The 19,945-nt window shown below is 33.9% G+C and overlaps 1 protein-coding gene across 1 annotated transcript in view; it reads right to left on the bottom strand.

The window, feature by feature from the left end:
* Positions 1 to 19,945, bottom strand: part of LOC103267715 (uncharacterized protein C8orf34-like) — a 318,318-nt gene that overhangs the window by 101,073 nt on the left and 197,300 nt on the right. The window contains exons 5-6 of the mRNA XM_021716164.1: positions 9,441 to 9,526; positions 3,437 to 3,513 (exon numbers count right to left, since the gene is read on the bottom strand). Of these exons, the coding sequence (XP_021571839.1) occupies positions 3,437 to 3,513; positions 9,441 to 9,526 (163 nt within the window). The remainder of the gene's footprint in view (positions 1 to 3,436; positions 3,514 to 9,440; positions 9,527 to 19,945) is intronic.

Below are 19,945 nucleotides of genomic sequence, written 5' to 3'. Positions count from 1 at the left end.
CGCGGGATTACGGGCTGAGCCACCGAGCCGGCTAGGGCCTAATTCTTATCCCATTTATATTGCATGTGCTATTTAACAGTGACTCAGTGCCTCAACACAAATTTGCAGATAAGTCAGAATTGTATGAATCCTGACAAGTTCTGTTGGAGCACTGGGAACTAACTTTGGATGAATCACAAGATCTTGTGGAACCTCAGTTATGTTCATCTGAAACTAAGTAAATATTACTTACTTTACTGCAGGGTGGTCAAAGATAAAATGATAAGCCACAAGAATTATAAAATTCAAAGACCATTGATGATAGCATGTGAACTGTTTAATAATTTTAAAGTGCCCCAAATATATGATATCATTACTACTATTATTATTCTAGTTAATTTTACATATTTCTTCAAATATTCTACAGAAGGAAAGTACACTAAAAATACAACTTTTAGTAACTCTTGGGCGTTTTAGGGAACCTATCCCACAGGAGTCCTTTTTAAAAAATTTTTCTTCTATTTTAAGTATGAAATGACAGCCAGTTATACAAAGTCTTATAGGAGTCAGCTAATAATAAAATATTGAATGCCAAATGTCATTCTTAAATATCTTTTTAACTTCCCTTTATGCTCATCTGTTTATTTAACACTTTTTAAACAAAATAGGATTTTTAAGGTAAAGAAAGCTCTGGGAATACTTAGATGTAAAAATTACTACTATTAAGTCTTTATCAATCACTGATCTAAAATATTATATTTTATATTTAGGAAGCTAAAAGATCATAATCAATACCTGCTGCTTGGTATTTTCTTTTTAGGGTTTTCTTTTTGTTGTTTTATTTTTAATGAATGAATTCACCTGACAAATTCAGCTTTAAATTGCAAAGGCTATATACATGCTAAGAGGCATTCCAGAATATAGGGAGAGGAGTGGATAAGGAAGATTCCATAAGAATGACTTTCTTTATTTGGAAGTAGATAGGAATTCAAATCTAAATGTTGCCTTCACCTCACTTAAACATTCACAAAATTTAAAAAATATTCCAAGCACAGGGTAAACCACTAGGGAAAACTGTTTCCGAGGTCTATTCCTCGCTTATTAATATACAATATCCAACATGAAAAGTTAGCAAATAGAGACAGCATATGTTGAAACTACTCTGCATGATTTTCAATATGTGTGGCATATTTATATTTTTGCAGAATATGACTCAAAATTTGCTTCTAAGTGTTTTGTATTTCTTACAGTAATAAAGTTTAAAAGTTCTATTATTCCTGTTCATCATTAATATTTAGATCAAGTCATAATTTTCTTCTTGATTTACTAAAAATACTAGCCTGAGAAATATTACAGAAGTATTTTTTAACTTACATCTAAAATATCATTACAGTATTCTAACATAATTAGCTTTTATTTTAATTCATATTTTCTTCATAAAATCAGCTGCCACCTAGAAATTGTTCTGTTCAGGAAACATATTTATTATTGTCATTTTTTATTTTTATTTTTAAAGAAAGCAGGATTTATTGAGAAGACAGAAAAGCTCCCACAATGGGAGGGGACCCAAGGATATTGCCTATATTTATTATTTTCTCATGTATTGTTTTTATTTCACTTACAAAAAGTATTTCAATGGGTAATTTGACATTTAGTGGAACTGGAGAATTTTCGAGAATTTAAAATCTAATGAATGTAAATAAAAACAAACAAAATTAACTTTTAACAACTTTTTGCACTGGGAAAGCACTATGAACCCTGTGGAAAGAAAGCAAAAATCTCCAAGAGCCAATTTTGAAACTACTCAGAAGTTTGATCAAATAAAGCTAATTTTTCCCTTGAGTTTTTAGTGATTACTAAACAAGCTAAATGCTATCAACAGGATATATCTTGATCTGAGAAAGCCATTAAAAAAGAATCCAATGGTATCTATTTAAGCTTGCGGGAGAAATATGGACTTTTGTGGAAGTCACAGATGATAAAACAAACCTTTGCAAAAAGTGATGGATGACAGATTATCACAATTGAATGACAACAACATGCCTTTATCAACATGAGATTATGAGCCATACTAAAGTTCTTAAATGGTATAACATTCCTTTAAAAAAAAAAGTTAATGCAATACTAGGTTATAATCCAAAAATAATATTTTGTTCCAAGCACATACCCCGTGATAATCTATATGTGGAAACATTACCTGGAACCCTGGATTTGATTATGATATAACTCGAACATTACTGGGGACTTGGCAAACAGGAATATATTCAGAGAAAGTATCGAAGGTTTTGAAATCTTTGAAAACTACACAACTTAAGAATTGGTTGAAAGAACTAATTGTATTTTGGTTGAAAAATATAAGTCTCACATGGCTCATGCTAAGGGCTTTTAATACCTAAACATCAGTTAAGTGTAAGAAGAATTAGATTTAAGTTGTCACTTTAGGAGTAGAACCAGGACAAATGGTTGAGAGGAAGGAATCGATATCCACCTGGCGAAGGGGGGGCACACCTCATCAATAAGGGTACTTGCACAATGAACATTTGTATATGTAACCCTGAATTGTACCCCACAATTTCAAAATAAAAATTTTAAAAAAAATAGAAAAAGAAAATATCTAACAAACAGAAATAAACAGTTTCTAAAAGAAACAAGACAGCACTAGAAATATCAAAAATGTGCAATAGAAGTGCAACTGACTAGTGTTCAACTCCTGACATCACCGTTCTTTTAAATTTGGGACCTTGGTCCAGTTACTGAGCTTCTCTGAGTTTCTGTTTCCTCACCTATACACTGGATATAGAATGCATAGAATGGAGGATCTGTGACTACAGCTCAGAATGCTGAGGTAAGGGAGAGGAAATGCTGAACAAGATGGTCACCATGGTTCTTTCTATTTCTGAGATTTTGCCATTATATACTGCCTTATATATTATAAGGTAAAATATAAGACTTTTCATCTAATGGTGAAGAATTATTGTTTTAAGCTACATCATTCATGTAACATTATGGGCCTACTATGCGTAGATGCACTCTTAGGAATGCAGAAGCAAAAAAAAAAAAAAAGAACAGAAATTCTTGCCCTCACAGATGTGATATTATAGTGGAAAGAGATGGACAATTAAAATATGAGTAAATCATATAACATAGAAGAGGTCAGAAGTATTATAAAAAAATAAAGAAGGGAAATGCAAAATTTTAAATAGTGTCAGGGAGGCTACAATAAGAAAATAACAAATGAGCACAGATACATTAATTTCATCAGTAACGTTTAAAATTACTTTTATTATGAAGTATTATGAAAAATGTGCTGCCTTTAACCAAATCTTTTGATTTGAATAATGTTTCAAATTATGCAAACTTTGCCAGGCTCAGTGGCTCATGCCTGTAATCCCAACATCCTATTGGTAGTATATGCAGTTTTAGAGATTAAAAAAAATAAGTAGATGAATATACTTACAGATCCTGTTAATTTAGATGCTTTCTCAAATTCTTCGCCCTCTTCCATTAGTGCTTCTTCAGTCCCAGGTAAAGAATCTATTTTTATTTTTAAAAAATGAATAAATTATTATCACAGATTGCTTAGTAACTTTCTAATATGTAAATCTGTTGTAAGAAGGTTATTCAAGTGACTGATCTAGTTGTTGAGAAATCTTAGTGTTTATGAGTTAAGACAGAATGCGGAATAATACTTATTTATCTTAAAGACAACTTATGAAAAATGATAAATATTTCTAATTTAGAAGAGCACAATCAGGACAGGAATATACAAGAGCTACTGTTATGCAAATAAATAAACGTCTTTGGCATATTATTCAGCAAACCGCTGAAGCATATTGATATTTAATGCTCTTTTTCTGTTGTATAATTTTATATTTACTTGTTTTATTCATTAATTATTTTCTTCTGGGGGGCTACACAATTTAAGTACCATTTTGTGCTCTCTCTTTTAAATGGGATGGAATATTCTGAAAAGAATTCAGAGAAGAATGAATTCTATTAAATGACTGTAGACTTTCCAAGAAGTTGCAATTACCTAGCATGGAGAGGTTGAGGGATGGGTGACAAGTGACTTTCAAATATGTAAATAAAATGATGCAACCCTTTCCATTTGTCTGCTAAGTTAAATTAATAATAACAACAAGAATTTCTATAGGTTTTAAAGAATTCTGCAGCAGGGACAGATATATGGAACAACTAGAAATAATCTATACCAGAGACTGTCAACTTCCCTTAGCTGAGTTTGGACTTCTTTTTAAAAAAATCAATTAAGAGAAAGGTATTTTAAACCACTGGATTTTAAAATTAATTTCCTATATTTATTATATTATCAATGTTTTAATATTTATACTTGAGAGATACATATGAACCTCTAAATGTTTTCCTTTAGATTCATGAGCATATAGAGACAGATTTTTCTGTTGTGTAAAATGTGTACACCAGGAAGAAAATCAGAGCATTAAATCTTTCAAGCTCTTAATGGCCACTGAAGACCAGAAAGAGAATGGAAAGATTACACAAAATCCATAATCATCGTTTTGAATTATAGAACTCCATCTCTGATATTTAAGAATTTTACATTCAAGCAGAAAAGTTACCAATTACCAGGGCACACAGAACGATGAAAATGTGGATTTTGTTTTAGAATATGGAATGACTTCCATCATAAAACTGACTTTGGAAGAAACATATATTCTCAAGTTGTAGATAAATTTAAAAATTGTACCCATCACTCTTCCAAACAGAAAAGATATTAAAAAGTAACAAGTTTTATTGGATAAAATCAGAATGATAAGAATTACACCAAATTTTAAAAAATATTAATCTACTTATAAAGAATACTTGAGCCCCATCTCTTAAAATCCAATTGTAAGAATGATAATAGATAAATTTGTTAAATTAGAATGCAAATTAAACATGATTTAAGTCCTCCAAGGTTGAATTACAGTCTGCAGAACTGTGAGCAAATGATAGTATAATTTTAGTATTCACTCAGTATTTTTTGTTTTGTTTTTGTGTTAAAATTCTTATTTGAGTAGAATATTGACTTAATAAATAAATACCATTTAAAGTGTTTTATTCTATATTATAAGGCAAATTATATTCATGTATAGGACAAGAAAATCCACCCTCTTGCGAATTTGCTGATTTTTTTAAAGTTAGAAAGACTATAAACATGTTCTCAACTTCCTCTCAGTGAATAGTTAAGGGTTTTAAAGAAATGTTATCATTATGCTTGATTACTTGTATATAAATTAATTCATTCATCTATTTGCTATATTTGTATATTTGTGTATTCATTTATTAACAAATATTATATGCTAGGCAGTCTATTAGGTACTTTAAAACAGGTTGAACATGATAATTTTCTATGACTTTCTCTCATGGCGTTTGCTTGAGCACATTTACAGCACAGTATTAATTTTTTTAGCAAAAGAGAAAATATTGGTAATTTTTACAATTTTACATTCTGTTCTGTTCTTGTTTCAGTTTAATTCTTCCTGGTTATTGGTAACATGTCCGGTGAGATCTATGATATAGTAATATCCAGTCAATTTAGCACAAAGGGACAACGATAAAGTCCTGCCAAAATATTTGAGGATTTACATATCTGATTTATTTTTGTTAAGTCAAATGCACCCTGCCAAATAGTCCAAATCTAATAGTGGATACCAATCTAACAAGCTAATAGGGAGAATAAACAAAACAAAAATCAAATTGTAGTGTTGGATGCTAAGAAGAGTAAACTATTTTTAAGTGTTCTGAGTGCATTGTTTATTAACAATAATTGGTGGGTGCATAACTATTTTGTTCTATCTACTTCAGAGTAAGTTATTAATTTTATACATGGTTTTCAAAATACAAGTAACTTTTTGAGCTTTTCAAAATCACATATGGGTTGGTGGGAAAGGAGTCTCTAAATTTGTCAAATATTACAGAGTTTCTCTAGTCTCCTCATTTTAGAGAAGAAATTGATGCATGGAAAGACAAAGTAATTTTATCTGAAATCTCTACAGGACTTGGACTAGAAGTTTAGTTCCTATGGTTGATTGGTTATGCTGCTAAAAATCTGTAGTTTATCATAATGTTTAGCATCAACTTCTTCCTGCCATTGCTTTTACTTTTGCTGCTTGTGTCCAGTTTTTACGCACAAAATTACACCTATTTATAGAAATATTTATGTATGCTGAGCCAAGTTCATTGTGGATGCACAGTTGACATAAAATCACATTAGGGCTTTTGAATAATACCAATAGAAGTCAATTATTAGATCTAGTGATTTGACTAACTTAAGTAGAAAAGAATCCACTAATTCAGAAACTCATATTATGGAATTTCTTGATTAGGGGTACGAATATTTGGATGTAAAGAATGCAGGATATAAGCATTTCATGAAAGGAGCTTAAACTTAATGAATATTTTTTTCCAGTGGACACATAACTATAATCCACAACATATTACTGTTACATTATTTAATTTTTCAAGAAATTTAAATCCCTATAATTCTCAGTAATCATGTAAATGTGATGCTGAAGGAGATGAATGTAAAGATTGATGGATTGGAGTTGTTTTGCTATAAATTTAACCAGCAAATAATTAAATAGTGTCTGTCTTGTGCCTGGTTTTGTATTGGACATGAAGAGGAACAAAAGAAAATTTCAAAAAGTATATAATCAAACTGAAGAAAGAACAATCACATAAGAAGCAATTCAAAAACAATTAGGGGCTGAGAGAAAGAAAACATTCCTGTGGGCTGGACATCGTAAAGACTTAGCATGATCTTAGAGCAGAGGATCTGAATAGATGGAAGGAAAAAGAACTTAATACTAGTCAGGGAAAATTGACCTAAATCAAGGTACACATGCAAAAATATCTGTGAGAATATCTTTGAGATTAAAAGCTCTGTCAGAAGCTAAGCAAGTGTCAATGAATGTCCAGCCTGGGGCTTCCATGTTGCTAGTGACATATTCTTCAATTTTCATTGTCAGGGTGAAAGTTCTATCATAAGAATCTGCCATGTCATCAATGCTATAATAGATTTACTTATGTATAAATGATTCCATTTATTTGTATTATGCTACACTTTCAATGGTTTATAGTCTCACAACACTTTTTTTTAATGTTTACTAGGTAACATTTGACATATAAAAATATATTTTTATAAATATAATATATAAAAATATATAATGTATGTAGATATAGTATAATTGAGCTACAAAGCACAATGATAAAAGAAACACCCAAATCCTCCATTTACCTCAATAATTAAACATTTTCAATAACCTTCATATTTCTGTGGGTTCCATCCTTATGCTTTCACCTGAGGATTACTACTATTTTGGGTCTATCATTCCCTTCTTTAAACATAGTTTTATCACTAATGTATATTTTTCTGAAGAACATATTATTCAGATTTGCTTGTTTTGAGCTTTATCAAGTAGCATTCTTTGACTTGCTTTTCTTCAATTAGCATTATGTTTTTAAGACTCATTCAGTAGTAAGCTGCAACTTGCTCTTACCATATTGGGAGGACCAACTGCCATTTTATGCTGGTTGCTTGAAATCAGCAACAGTGGGAGTATTTACACCATGAAAGTCATCAGTCTCTACAAATCAGGCTTCCTTTTTTTTCCAGGGTAACTGTTAAACATTTACCTGCACACCACTGATTTTATCCATCCTGTGTGTGGTTGAAATGCATAATGTTGTCTACGGTGTAATAATTCCACAATTCATCCATTTCCCTGTCCTTGAACACACTAGCAAGTTTGCTCACATTTCATGATACATGAGACTTGTTTCTCTAAGTTACTTATCCAGAAATGAAATTTCCAGGTTTTAGATTATAAAAATATTTACAATTTTAAAATAATGGAAAACTGTTTCCCAAAACTGTTGATAACCTATCTGCAGTGTATGAGTTTACTTTCTTTATTTTTATTTTTTTATTTTAAAGATGTGGGATACAATTCAGGATTAGGTATACAAGTGGTCATCCGTACAGGTAAAGTTTGGGCCTCCCTTTGGTCCCCACTTTGCCTGATTTGAGATCTGGTACCCTTATTGATGTTGTGTCCCCCGAGTTTCTTTTTACCAGCACTTAGTTTTGCCAGTTTTATTAATTAATGACAATCAAAAAGTTGTAAAACAGTATCTCACCATGGTCTTAATTTGCTTTTTCTTGATTACTGGGGTAGTTTAAATACTGGGGGTGCCAAAAAAGGCAGACACATCTTAAGAGATGTTCGCCATAATCAGAAGTGCCTGGATGCTGATTGTAACCACTTTGAGCACCTCTTATAATTGCAGAAGTCAAACGTGACTTGTACTCGTCTTACCAAGTATTACAATTTTAGTACAGTTTTTCCTTTTTTAAAATGTGTATACTTTTTATATGCTTATTTTTATATGCTTATTGGTCATTTGTGTTTCCTCTCCAAAAAATATGTATTCATTTCTGTTGTTTATTTTTCTGTTGGTCTGTTGTTTTTTTTGTTTATTAAATCATAGTTTTTCTTTACATTCTGAATATTAATCTTTGATCAGTGGCAAATACATTGCAAATATCTTTTCCCATTTTGTGGCTTTACTTCTGACATCTTTTGATAAGCAGGAGTTTTTAATTTTCAGCAGTTGAATGTTTCAGTTATTTATTTTATGAAGAGAAGTTTTTGTGTCTTAAGATGTCCCCTCTATTCAAGTATAAGGACAGCACTGTCCTATAGTTTGTCTTCTAACAATCCCAATTGGATGTACTGTTTCCTGCCTGGCCATTGACTGATGAAGAAGTAACATACAATTGGAGTAAGATGCAATTGGAGTAGCACTGTATTTACTTACTTATTCAGCAAACATTTTGAAGTGCTCTGACATTAACTTTGTGTGCTAAGTTAAGGAGTTTGAATTTTGCTTTATAGAAAAAAAAGGAAATAAGTGAGATAAGTGCCTTCATTTTTAGAAAGAAAACAAACTAAAGATAGGTAAGATAGTTCAAGGAGGGCTGGGAGAGAAGAAATATGATATTATCAAGTATGAAATTGATATTTCTGCCCAAGAAGAATGAATGGATCAATGATGTGAGAATGTGAGTAGGAGATACAGCAAGTTTCAAGGGTCAGAAAGTGAATTCCGTTTTCTGGAAAGCTAGCAGTCAACGTGAAGTTCTAAAACCACGGTAGAATTAGTGACATAAATTTGAGAGTAGCCTGCATATATTTGATCTGTTGGGACCTTAAACAGGACAGGCATAAGAGGCCATTCCTTAGACCCTACATTTCCTGCTTCCTCTTCTCTTTTGCTTTGCCTCCAACAAATACAACCCCCAAAGGAATGTGCTAGTGATGGACATGTGTCCATAGCTACAGTGATTTGGTGAAGGAGGAGATATTTGGATTAATTTCTTCTCTTTTTTTAATCTTTAAGTCCTACTAAAACTACATTAATATTGTTAGACTTAAACTTACCCAAAGAATCTGGGATTATTTCATCTGGAGAATGAAGTATTTGTAATGTCTCTTCTGTCCTTTCTGCCAGGTTGTCTCCTTGAAGCCTAAATAATTTTAAAAATTGTCATTGAAACATCTAATAACGTTAAATTGTGAAATATGAACTGCATATGAGAGGGGTCACGACTGTGAGCTTCTAGACTTTAAAATCAGATATACATCTTCAAAGTAAAAATACAAGTTTCCTAAATCCATTTTAATATAGAATTTTGCTTTTATAACCTTTAAGAAAAAGTTATCTATATTTTCTTGCAAATACATGGCAAGATTGGTCTAGGTAGAATCTGCTTTTCTTCTCAGCCTGACCGGAAAAAGGTATATAAGCAAATGTTTTCACTGAAACTACAAAGGGGAACTGAGTGGAAGGAAAACAAGAGTCCAACACAGTATGTTCACCTAACTTCAGGCTCTGCGAGTCATGAGAGAGGCTTATTACACACAGTTTTCTGAATCAATCAACCTGAGCTTAAAGGTCTGTGGGTCAAAGTCTCAACAGTAGAAGTAGAGATTCCTAATGCCTGTGACTGCCCAGAGGTCTCATAGACACTGGATATTCCAAAGTGGAAGATTGTAGGTACTTTTAAGACAATAGCTTTCTGAGCTTTTGTATCTTTATAGTGAGAAAAGAGGACCCACAATAATCAGTTCAACTCTGGATTTATATTACACACTAAAGCCACATTATCAAAACAAGTTGAGTACAGCAATACATGTTGGAAGTCTATCCTAAGAACAGCAGCATAAATATTGCTTTTGTAATATTGAAGGACAACCCAGAGACTGAAAATTTCTAACAGTGTCCTTAATAAATGCGAGATATAACATTAAATTTTTTAAAATGTAAATATAATTTATAGCTGTACTGGACTTGAGTGTTATAATTCTCAATCATTTCATATCTTTGCTTTTACATACCATGGTAAAATCATATAATAATTTGCTTTTGACTTTTGCAAATTCTACCATGTATGGATATCACTGTCTTTATCTTTTGTGTGATTATAGATAGTATAAACTGTACTTGCATTTTAATTTTTATAACATAAAATTCTGAAAATTTCTCTTCATATTATACATTTATACATAGATATTACTTTCTGTACATAAAACTATATTTACTGTACTGTATAAGATAATTGAAGAATCATCAAGGAAAATTTTCTGATACTTGCAATACTTTTTAAAGGTCAACTACATATGGTTTTGTACTTTTAATTAATTTTTAAATTTACTTTTTAAAATATAGTTTTAAACAAATAAATTGACTACATATTTCTCAAATCTTTCCTACTATTTCTTCATTTTTCTCACTTTCAATAATTAGGAGAGCTACTTTAATAATCAACAATATAAAATATTCTTTTTTGAGCTCTTTTTGTTCAGTAACATTTTATCAAAATTATCAAAGAGGGCAACCCCCTCGGGTCCCCTCCTACTGTGGGAACTTTTCTTTCCTCTTAATAAATCCTGCTAAAAAAAGAAAAAAAATATCAAAGAGCTAAAGTAAAGGGATATCTGGGATTTTGAAAGGAGTATATAAAAATTATTAAAAATTCACAATGAGCTCTAAAACATTTGGATATTTAACATCAAGTTGAAACCCTGAAAGGAAAGCAAATTTTCATCAAAGACAGAAAGAAAGAAGACATGAAAATTATGTTGTAATATTTTTGTTCATTACATGCATCAATAAAACAAAATATTTATTGTTGATATATTAAGCAGCAAGTCAAATGTTGTAGAGGTGCAAAGAAATTATAACTGTTCCTAATTTCATAGTCTTCAGTCTAGGTGTGTTGAAGAGACAAATGACCATGAATAGAAAACCAACAAATTGGGTGGCCCTGAAGCTGAAGCTGGCTCCTCTTTGTCTAAACACTGCCCTCCAGATACCTTAAGAGTTGAGTCTACCGTGACTTGGCACCAATTCCATTGCGGAATGCTTCACAGCCCAGCTATCCTTGAGTGCTCTGCCAATGTTTCCCAAGCTGTAATCCACACAGCGCTACTTCTGTAAGAGGTTAATAGGTGCTGTGCAAACAAGGGGTATGTGGCAAATCCGGGAAATACAGTCTTCATAAAAGATTAAATTGTTTTTGCATTTTTGGTTTTTTACCACAATAGTTTTACTCATACTCCCAAACTTTTTCTCTTTGCTTTCTAAAACCCCTCTTCCATATTAAATAAACTCTCCTTATATTTTCACCCGCTACACAGAATATTTTCTAATTTTCTTTGTTGTAACTGACACTCTTTTCCCCACTGAGAATGGTACATCCCTTTTCTCCTCTAAGACTACTCCAATGGAGACTGCCTGACCTCTGGACCTCAGGTTACACAGGATTACATATATTAATCTTCCTTCTCTCTGCCTGTAAAGATTTTACTCAGACTCAACTTTTCATCTTCAACTCAGGTGTCACATTATCCTGAGTGATTTTGGTGTTCTTGTGTATCTACCTGCCAATCTAAAAATCCTTTGACCCTGGCTTCATCTTCCTTCCCTAATCTAAGGACTGACAACTCAGAACCTCTCGATGTCAGAAAACTATAAATCTGATATTCTGTTCTCTGAAAACAAACTCACCTCTTTCAAGCTCTTTCACAATCTTACTCTCCATAACACCTTCTCTTCAACCAAATCTAGACCTCCATTTTTCTCTGTTTTCTCCCAGGTATCTGCCCCCCGTCCCCGATTCCTTTCCTTTCCTATTCAGCTAGTACTCACTGTTGCCTCAATTCTCTTGCAACCCTGTCCTCCTGTCATTTCTGCCCAAATAGACCCCAACTCTGTATTCATCCATCATTTGTATGTGCATGTGATGCAGAACAAGGAAAGTAAATCATCCTTCTAGGACTGGTTAGTACAAATCAGTGGTCTCCAAGTTTAAACTTGGGCCCCTTGATAGTCTTTCTTTCATTCCTTTCACAGTCTCTTCAGAAATAACACCACTCTTCTATATCACCCAGAAAAATTATATAATCAGAAATAAAGACCTTCGACTGGCCCTCACACACCACCTCCAGAATTATCTTCACCCTGATCCCTATTCACTACCTTTCTAGTGCACGGATGGTGAGAGGCCCTATCTCCTGGGCAAGGCTTAAAGCATCCATTAGACTGGTGATTTGGATCTCATTATATCCTCAATCCTCTGGACCTCAATCTGTTTTATACACCATCAACCTACCACCAGTATTCTTTCTATTCATCTCCAGTATCATTTCCCAAAGCATATTAATAAGCTCACTTATCTTTTGTCCTCAAAACAAAAAAAACACATGAATAAAATTCCTCCCAGAAATATCTAAAATGGCTAGCCATTGCTTCTTCCTGCCCATTCTCTCTGAGTCAAACTCTCATATTCTTCATTCAATCCTTCACTTCCACAGTTTTCATTCACTCCTCAATCTGTTTTAGTCTGGTGTATGCAGAAAACGGTTTCCACTAACACTGTCTGATTTTCTAATTGTTCCCAGTGGAAACTTGTCAGACTGTTGTACACCTCCTCATTCTTCGGGCAGCCATTGCTTTTCTTCTGCAGCCCATCTCTCTCCTGCATATCTGACTACCTCTATGAATGTCTTCTCGGTCTTCTTTAAAACCTTTCTTTCTCTATTGACCTTTAAATATTTGTTTTCCCCTCAACTCTATCCATGGCCCTTTTTTTCACTCTATGCCATCTCCCTAAATCATTTCATCTACTTTTGTAGTTTTGAGCACATAGGTTGAGATATTTGAAATGTTTATCTTAAAGCATCAGCTCAAGATTGGTGTATCCAAATTATTTTAAGACATTTTACTTGGAGGCATTATAAGCACCTCAAAGGCAACATGTCAAAAGCAAATTCATCTGCTTTATCATTCTGCCTTTCACTGCACTTGTCTAATCAATTCAAGTCTTGCTTATTGTACTTCCTAGAGAGATTTCTTGAATCTATCACTTTTTCATACTATTGCTATAGTATGAATGATCATTGTGATTTGCCTAGATTATTGTGTAATTTCCTTACAGATTTCCATACTTAGACACTTGCCCTCCAAAAACTCATTTTTCATATGGCTACCAGAATGTTCAAAGCACAAATCCAAGTATATTATTTGGTGTTTTACATATTTTAATGCACAAGGTCTTAAAATGAATATTATTAGTAGGTCCATAGATAGCCTTAATGGTATCACAATAATTCAGAGAGTGGAAAGAAGAGTTTTGGGCAAATGTAATCCTTTTTGGAGACAGAAAGAGAGAGACAGTAATTTTAGCCAATTTCTCAAAATAAGCCTTGACTTATAAGGATTTCAGAACTACCATTTTTATTGGCTTCACATTACCTGCAAGATGAATTACGGCTTCCTTAGCAAGTCATCTGAGTTTCTCTGTTGCACAACCCTTACCTATGCCTGCAAATTCATCTTCTTAGATCTTCTACCATGCATTTTATGCTCCAGAAACTCCAAATTACTTTTAATTTTTTACATATATTTTGTTATTAAGTCTCTGTGTCATTACATACACCATTATCTCTGGCAGGATATATCCCCCCTTCATACACATTTTTTATTATTTGGCTTATTTCTAGACTTAAAATTTTTTAAATATATATATATTTTTTAATACGATCTTTTCTTTTCTGAAACTTTTCTTCCAGGAGTCTTCACACTTGTACAAATCTTTGTCATAGCTCTTACTTTACTGTATTTTGATTGTTAATACAGATGCCTGTGTTTGTTAACACACTGAAAGTAACTTAAAGGCAAAGATTTTGATTTCCATATTTTTATGTCATTAAAGTATAGCTTAGATGGAGCTTGATACATTTTAAAAATGATTTCTTAAGCCAGTTAGTGATTATTTCACCTTGGAGATAAAGAAAGGAAAATGTGACCCAGTCTATGTACAGGGAATTTTGTATAGAATATTATAGTATAGTTTTAATGATATTCCCTTGAAAAGTGGTAAAAATCATCCTGTGTATATTTAATGCTAAGTAGTTCTTATCCCGGGTCACCCTAATGCAGGGTGTGAAACAAAAGCTTATGTGTAAGTGGTTTTATGATCCAGAGGCAGGCATGAAGGACATGGAAGTAAAAGAAGAAAGGAGGGAAGCTAACACAAGGATGCATTTTTGAGCCAAACCCTGTACATGTGGTTACTGCTTGATACTCCAAGAATTTCCAAGGGGTGTAATGAGGTATATCCATTTGAAGGGTGAAAGGATAAAAGCATCTACACATAGACTCCTACTTAAGGATGGCCCTTGGGCATTGATATCCCTAAACTAATGTCTCATATACATTAGTACTGAATGAGTCACATCAGCCATCTCAGGGCAGGAAATAAGATCTAAAAGGTACCAGGATGAGGTGAGATGCCAACAGTTACACCTGCATGTAGTTGGTTGCCACAGTTAAAGCATGTACAGAAATAGTTGTCAAGAAGAGGTGAAGCAGAGAGTATTTGAAGTGGGGTACAAGTGGAGATGATAAAGACAGTGAATGGATTTGAGTTTAAAATAAATGAATCAGATTTAATTTTATACTGATCTGTGAGATCTGGCTATAGGAAGTGCTGTTATAAATATTAGCAAATTCTAGCTCAAAGTCTGTGAGTGTCAATCATCTTCCACTGACTCAGTCTTAATAGTGAATCAGCCAAGGAAAGATTTACAAGGATAAATCTTTGTATCCACAGAGATTGTTGTGCTTATCACAGAGTCTGTCATAGTACCTAGCACATATGCATGATCAATACATATTTGTTAAGTAAGTGTTGCTGAAAAGTTTCTGGGTCTTACAAAATAGATTTAAGATGGACTAGTCATGAGAAAATAGGTTAGAGTTCATTCGACTAGTTGAAATAGCAGTTGTTAAAATTTTGCTTTCTTGATGATATTTAGAGATCCAACTGATCCCCGTGTTTCATTCTGTAAGAAAATACATGAAATGGAAAAAAGGTCCAAGTTGTAGCCAAGTACTGATCCAAAAATGTCAACAAAAATACACTATCCACAGCCAAGTCTATTCGAAGGAGGGGGTTTTAAGTAGTATAAGCAGTGGAAGAATGTGGAGGCAATTTATGCCATTGTGTTTTTACACTTTTTAAAAAATCCAAAACACCCAATAAGGAGATATAGTTTCTTTTTCCATTTTTTTTAAGGTCCCTGGTATTGAGTGTCAATCCAGTCGAACCATATAATGGACAAAAGAAGATCCAAACAAGTAAATTCTTGATTTCTTTCATGTAAGACTAGAAGTCATTCAGATTTCAGATTCATGAGCAGTCATTTTTCAGTATGTTATTGTGCAGAAATGTATTAATATATATGTTTTATGTAATATGTTTAGTTTTCCCTGAATACTTTCTGGAAGAAAATAGTATCTAACTAAAGAGTAAACATTTGTCAAAAATTTTCTTGAACTGAATTGAAGATACTATGGTATATGTAAAATGAAATGCCAAACTAACATTTCTAGCTTATATAGAAATTCAGAAAAGACGATAATCAAAATCTGAATTCATTGGAGAAACTTTAATGGAAGAGGCAGCACATGAGCTGGGCTTTGAAATAATCCTAAAATTTTATTAGATGGAGAAAAAAGATAGAGGATGCTCCAGGGAAAGAACAGCAAAATCACAGACTCCACTCAACCTAGACAAAGTAGCCTTCCTGGGGAAAAAGGTAATACAAGAAAAGAAGAGGGAAGAGAACACCAAGCATAAGATAAACAGACTAATAACTTCAGCAAAAAGTATGTTGAGAGCAACAAACACGTCTAGATTGACAAGATAAGTTCACTTAGGATCTTGCAACCCAAACCTGATGAATTAGACTCCACGCAGCAGAACGAGTTGAAAGTTTTAATTGGTGGGGTTCCGTGGCTCAGCCTGTAATCCCAGCACTTTGGGAGGCTGAGACGAGAGGATTGCCTGAACCTGCCGGTTCGAGACCAACCCGGGCAACTTGGCGAGACCTCGACTCTACAATAAATAAAAAATTAGCTGGGTGTGGTAGCGCACGCCTGTAGTCCCGGCTACTTGGAAGGCTTAGATGGAAGGATCACCGGAGCCTGGCAGGTTGACACTGGGGTGGCAGTGAGTGTACCGCTGTACTCCAGCCTGGATTATGGAGTGAGACTTCAACACACACACACAAAAAGAAAGTTTTAATTATATGTCTAATATGATTTTTTTAACTGTCCTGTAAGCATAATATTAATCTTTAGATTGGTGAAGTATGGGAAGATATTTGAGGAGCTTTTGTAATAATACCACAATAGAAGCACAAAAAACATGTCGGTGGAGTGTTTATGAAGAGTGCTGGGGATAGAATAATATAGAGCTGACCGAGTTCCCATGTTCATGGAGCTTATGTTATGCTGACTGGGGGTGATAAGCAAACAAACAAGTAAGGTATATAGAACCTGTGTTGATAAGAAATCTGGTTCAAATTAAAGAAAGGAAAACTAAAGCATGGAAGTCATATAGGGAGGGTCAGGAAAAGGAGGAGTATGTGACTTTATAACGTGTCCCCAGAAAGTCTCCTCTGAAGGTAATCTTTGAGCCCAAATTTGAAGAAGTTAGAGAGTAAGTGACTTAGACCTCTAGAAAAAGCATTACAAGAAGAAACAGCAAATAAAAGCATTTTGACACCAATGACTGGAGTGGATCACATAAGGGGACGAATATGAGAATATGTTGTCAGAGGGGTAGCTGAGACTGGTAAGTAGGACATTTCATGATGAGCTATCTAGTCTTCTTCTCTGAAGAAAATAGGAAGTCATTGGAGAGTTTTGAAACAGAGGAGTGACATGATCAGACATTTGCTTTAACCTGCTGCATTAAGGATGGACTGCGGGGTAAGTACAAAAGCCAGGAGATACTTTAGGAGGCTGTTGCATCAGTTGTGATCAAAGATGAGTGTGGCCAGCACAGGACAACAATGCTGGAAGTGGTAAGAAATGAACTGGATTGGATACATTCTGGAGATGGAGATGACAGTGTGTCTGGTTAATTAGATTGAGGGTTTGAGAGAAAGGGGAAAAATAATGTTGCCAGTGTTTTTTTGGACTGAGCAACTGAACTGATCATGTTGCCATTTGCCAAGACAAGGAAAACTGAGAGAAATTTGATGAGGAGTAAGTGGAATTTAGTTTGGAACATGGGGCCTTTACGATGCATTTGGAGTGGGAGATAAAAACATGCATTCTAGGGAACACTTGTTTTATTTTATGGAATGAAGCATTGCCTGATTCTAGAATCTCAATAAAGTTAATAGAGATCTTTAAGCTAAACAAAATTAAACATAAATAAAGTGCAGTTTAGATCTGCAGGTAGAGGTGCAAAGAGACAGGTGGATACTCGTGTGGAGATGCTGAACAGGCTGTTTAGAGTTTGACTGTTTCTGGGTTCCAAAATCTCTACAAAGAACTTTAGAACATAACCACTATTTAATTCAACTACTTAGAATATAATGATATTCTGTTTCATTGCAAAGTAAATAGTATATCTTGATAAATGCCGATTAGAGCAAGGAACCACATTATACAGTTTTGGTTTTAAGAAATTTTGAACCATGTTCTTCAAAGGGTCAGAAAATTAACTTATCTTTCCCCTCGAAGCCTGCTTTTAATTCACAAAGCCTCTTTCATAACATTCATCAAGTTACTTCTGTCTCTTTCTAAATGTTAATTTTCCATTTTGGGATTCCAGAATGTTTCTCCAGATTTATTTTATGAAGGAAATTCTAACAACTTATTGTCACCCACTCAATTCTGAAATCTTAAAAAAGTCAAAATTGTCACCAAGGTTAAATATTTATTAGAAACCTCCAAAGGCAAAGTTCTACGTAGAACCCTGGGCCTGTACTTTGACATGAGACCCACGTATATTTGCATGGTCTCCACAATTTCTTTGTCAGCTTCCTGAAGTCAGAGATCAGGTCTGATATGTTCCACATCCCCAGAGCCTTACATATTAATTTAATTTTGTGACCCCCCCAGAATAACTTCTAATCAAATGATGACTATCTGAATTCACTCAGCATTTCAATTTCCTTTCTTACCCTAGAAAAAAATCACTGTTGCCCTATGAAATTTGATCTTTTCTTCCCCAAGTCCAAGTTCTTCAGGATGTCCTTCCTCCCACACACTTTTCTAAACCTACTTACTCCATCTTGCCACTCTCTTCAATATTTGACCATTCCAGCTGGATCTTTGGATGAACAGTCTGCTTACTCTGTTTCTGGCTCTCTGACACTGTCTCTCAGATCCCCTCACAGTACTCAGACACAACTCAACCTCCTAGGACATTTTTTGCCAAGAGATCATTTCCAACAGGACCTTTCTTATTTCCTTCCTTATTTTAGTATAATCCTTTAATTTTTTGCTTGCATTTGTCAATAGGTACTCCTATTATTGCTTGATTGTTGCTGTTGATGTTACAGGATAAGTAACATAGTATCAAGACGAAGCACCTTTATCCTAAGAACAGAATAAAGTAAATATCTATTCTTCCTCACCAAAGGACTTTCCTTAAATTCTGCTTAGTACGTTATCTCCCTTATTCTTAAGAACCTCTGAACATTAACCTCTAAAATATGATGATTATTGATGACATAGAGATAAAAACTATGCTCTTTCCTGTTCAACTTTCCTTTTAACTTCCTAACTTCTGAAAGTGCGATATGGGCCTGCAAGCAATCTGTTGTTCTCAAATTAAATTTATAGTTCTCTTGTATGGTGGCAGTCATGTAGTTGGCATTGGTGGTCTCTTATCTGAACTGCTAATTACTTTCCTGGCAGAGGCTTAATAATCTTTTTTTTATTCTAACGAAAAAACACATGGAGAATAGATGTGTTTTATTTTGGGCCTCTTCTGCTTTCCTTCAACTCTAATGTAAAAATGTCAACCCAAAATAAGGTAGAGAAGACGAGGCATGGAACAGGGTTGATTCTTAGCACACCTGGGAACTACTGAACCAGATTTTTCAGATAGATATGAACAGAATGCGGGCTATTGACTCACACATGTTGGCCAGATTATTACAGGCACAAAGGACAATCTGGGACTATTCCAACTTTCCTAAAATCCAAGGCAGCCATGAGAAAGGATCACATTCAAATCACCAGCCTGCTCTGAAGCTAAAGAAACTTCAGGAGAAAGCAGCCAAACACAAATGTTTGAGCTAAAGACAGTCCTGGACATTGGAATCAGCATGCTTCCTTCAGAACAATGGTTCATACTTACTTTTAACCACATTTCATGTCTATAAAAGGATCTGACAAAGTGTGGGTGTGCTTATAGCCTGCTGTTATCGCTAGAGTAGGCCCTTTTAGAAATCTATCTAAATGAAGTCAGGTAGTTAAGGTTTTTATTTGAAAAACCAGTGGCTTTCAAATTTTAGTGTGCCTTGGAATCTCCAAAAGGACTTCTTCAGACAGATTGCTGGACTCTACTATAGAG

The sequence above is a fragment of the Carlito syrichta genome, unplaced genomic scaffold (genome assembly GCF_000164805.1).
Source record: "Carlito syrichta isolate Samal-C Ts95f unplaced genomic scaffold, Tarsius_syrichta-2.0.1 Scaffold308211, whole genome shotgun sequence".
NCBI lineage: Eukaryota > Metazoa > Chordata > Mammalia > Primates > Tarsiidae > Carlito > Carlito syrichta.
Note: the sequence above shows the minus strand (reverse complement) of the source record. Positions and strands in the feature narration are given on the sequence as shown.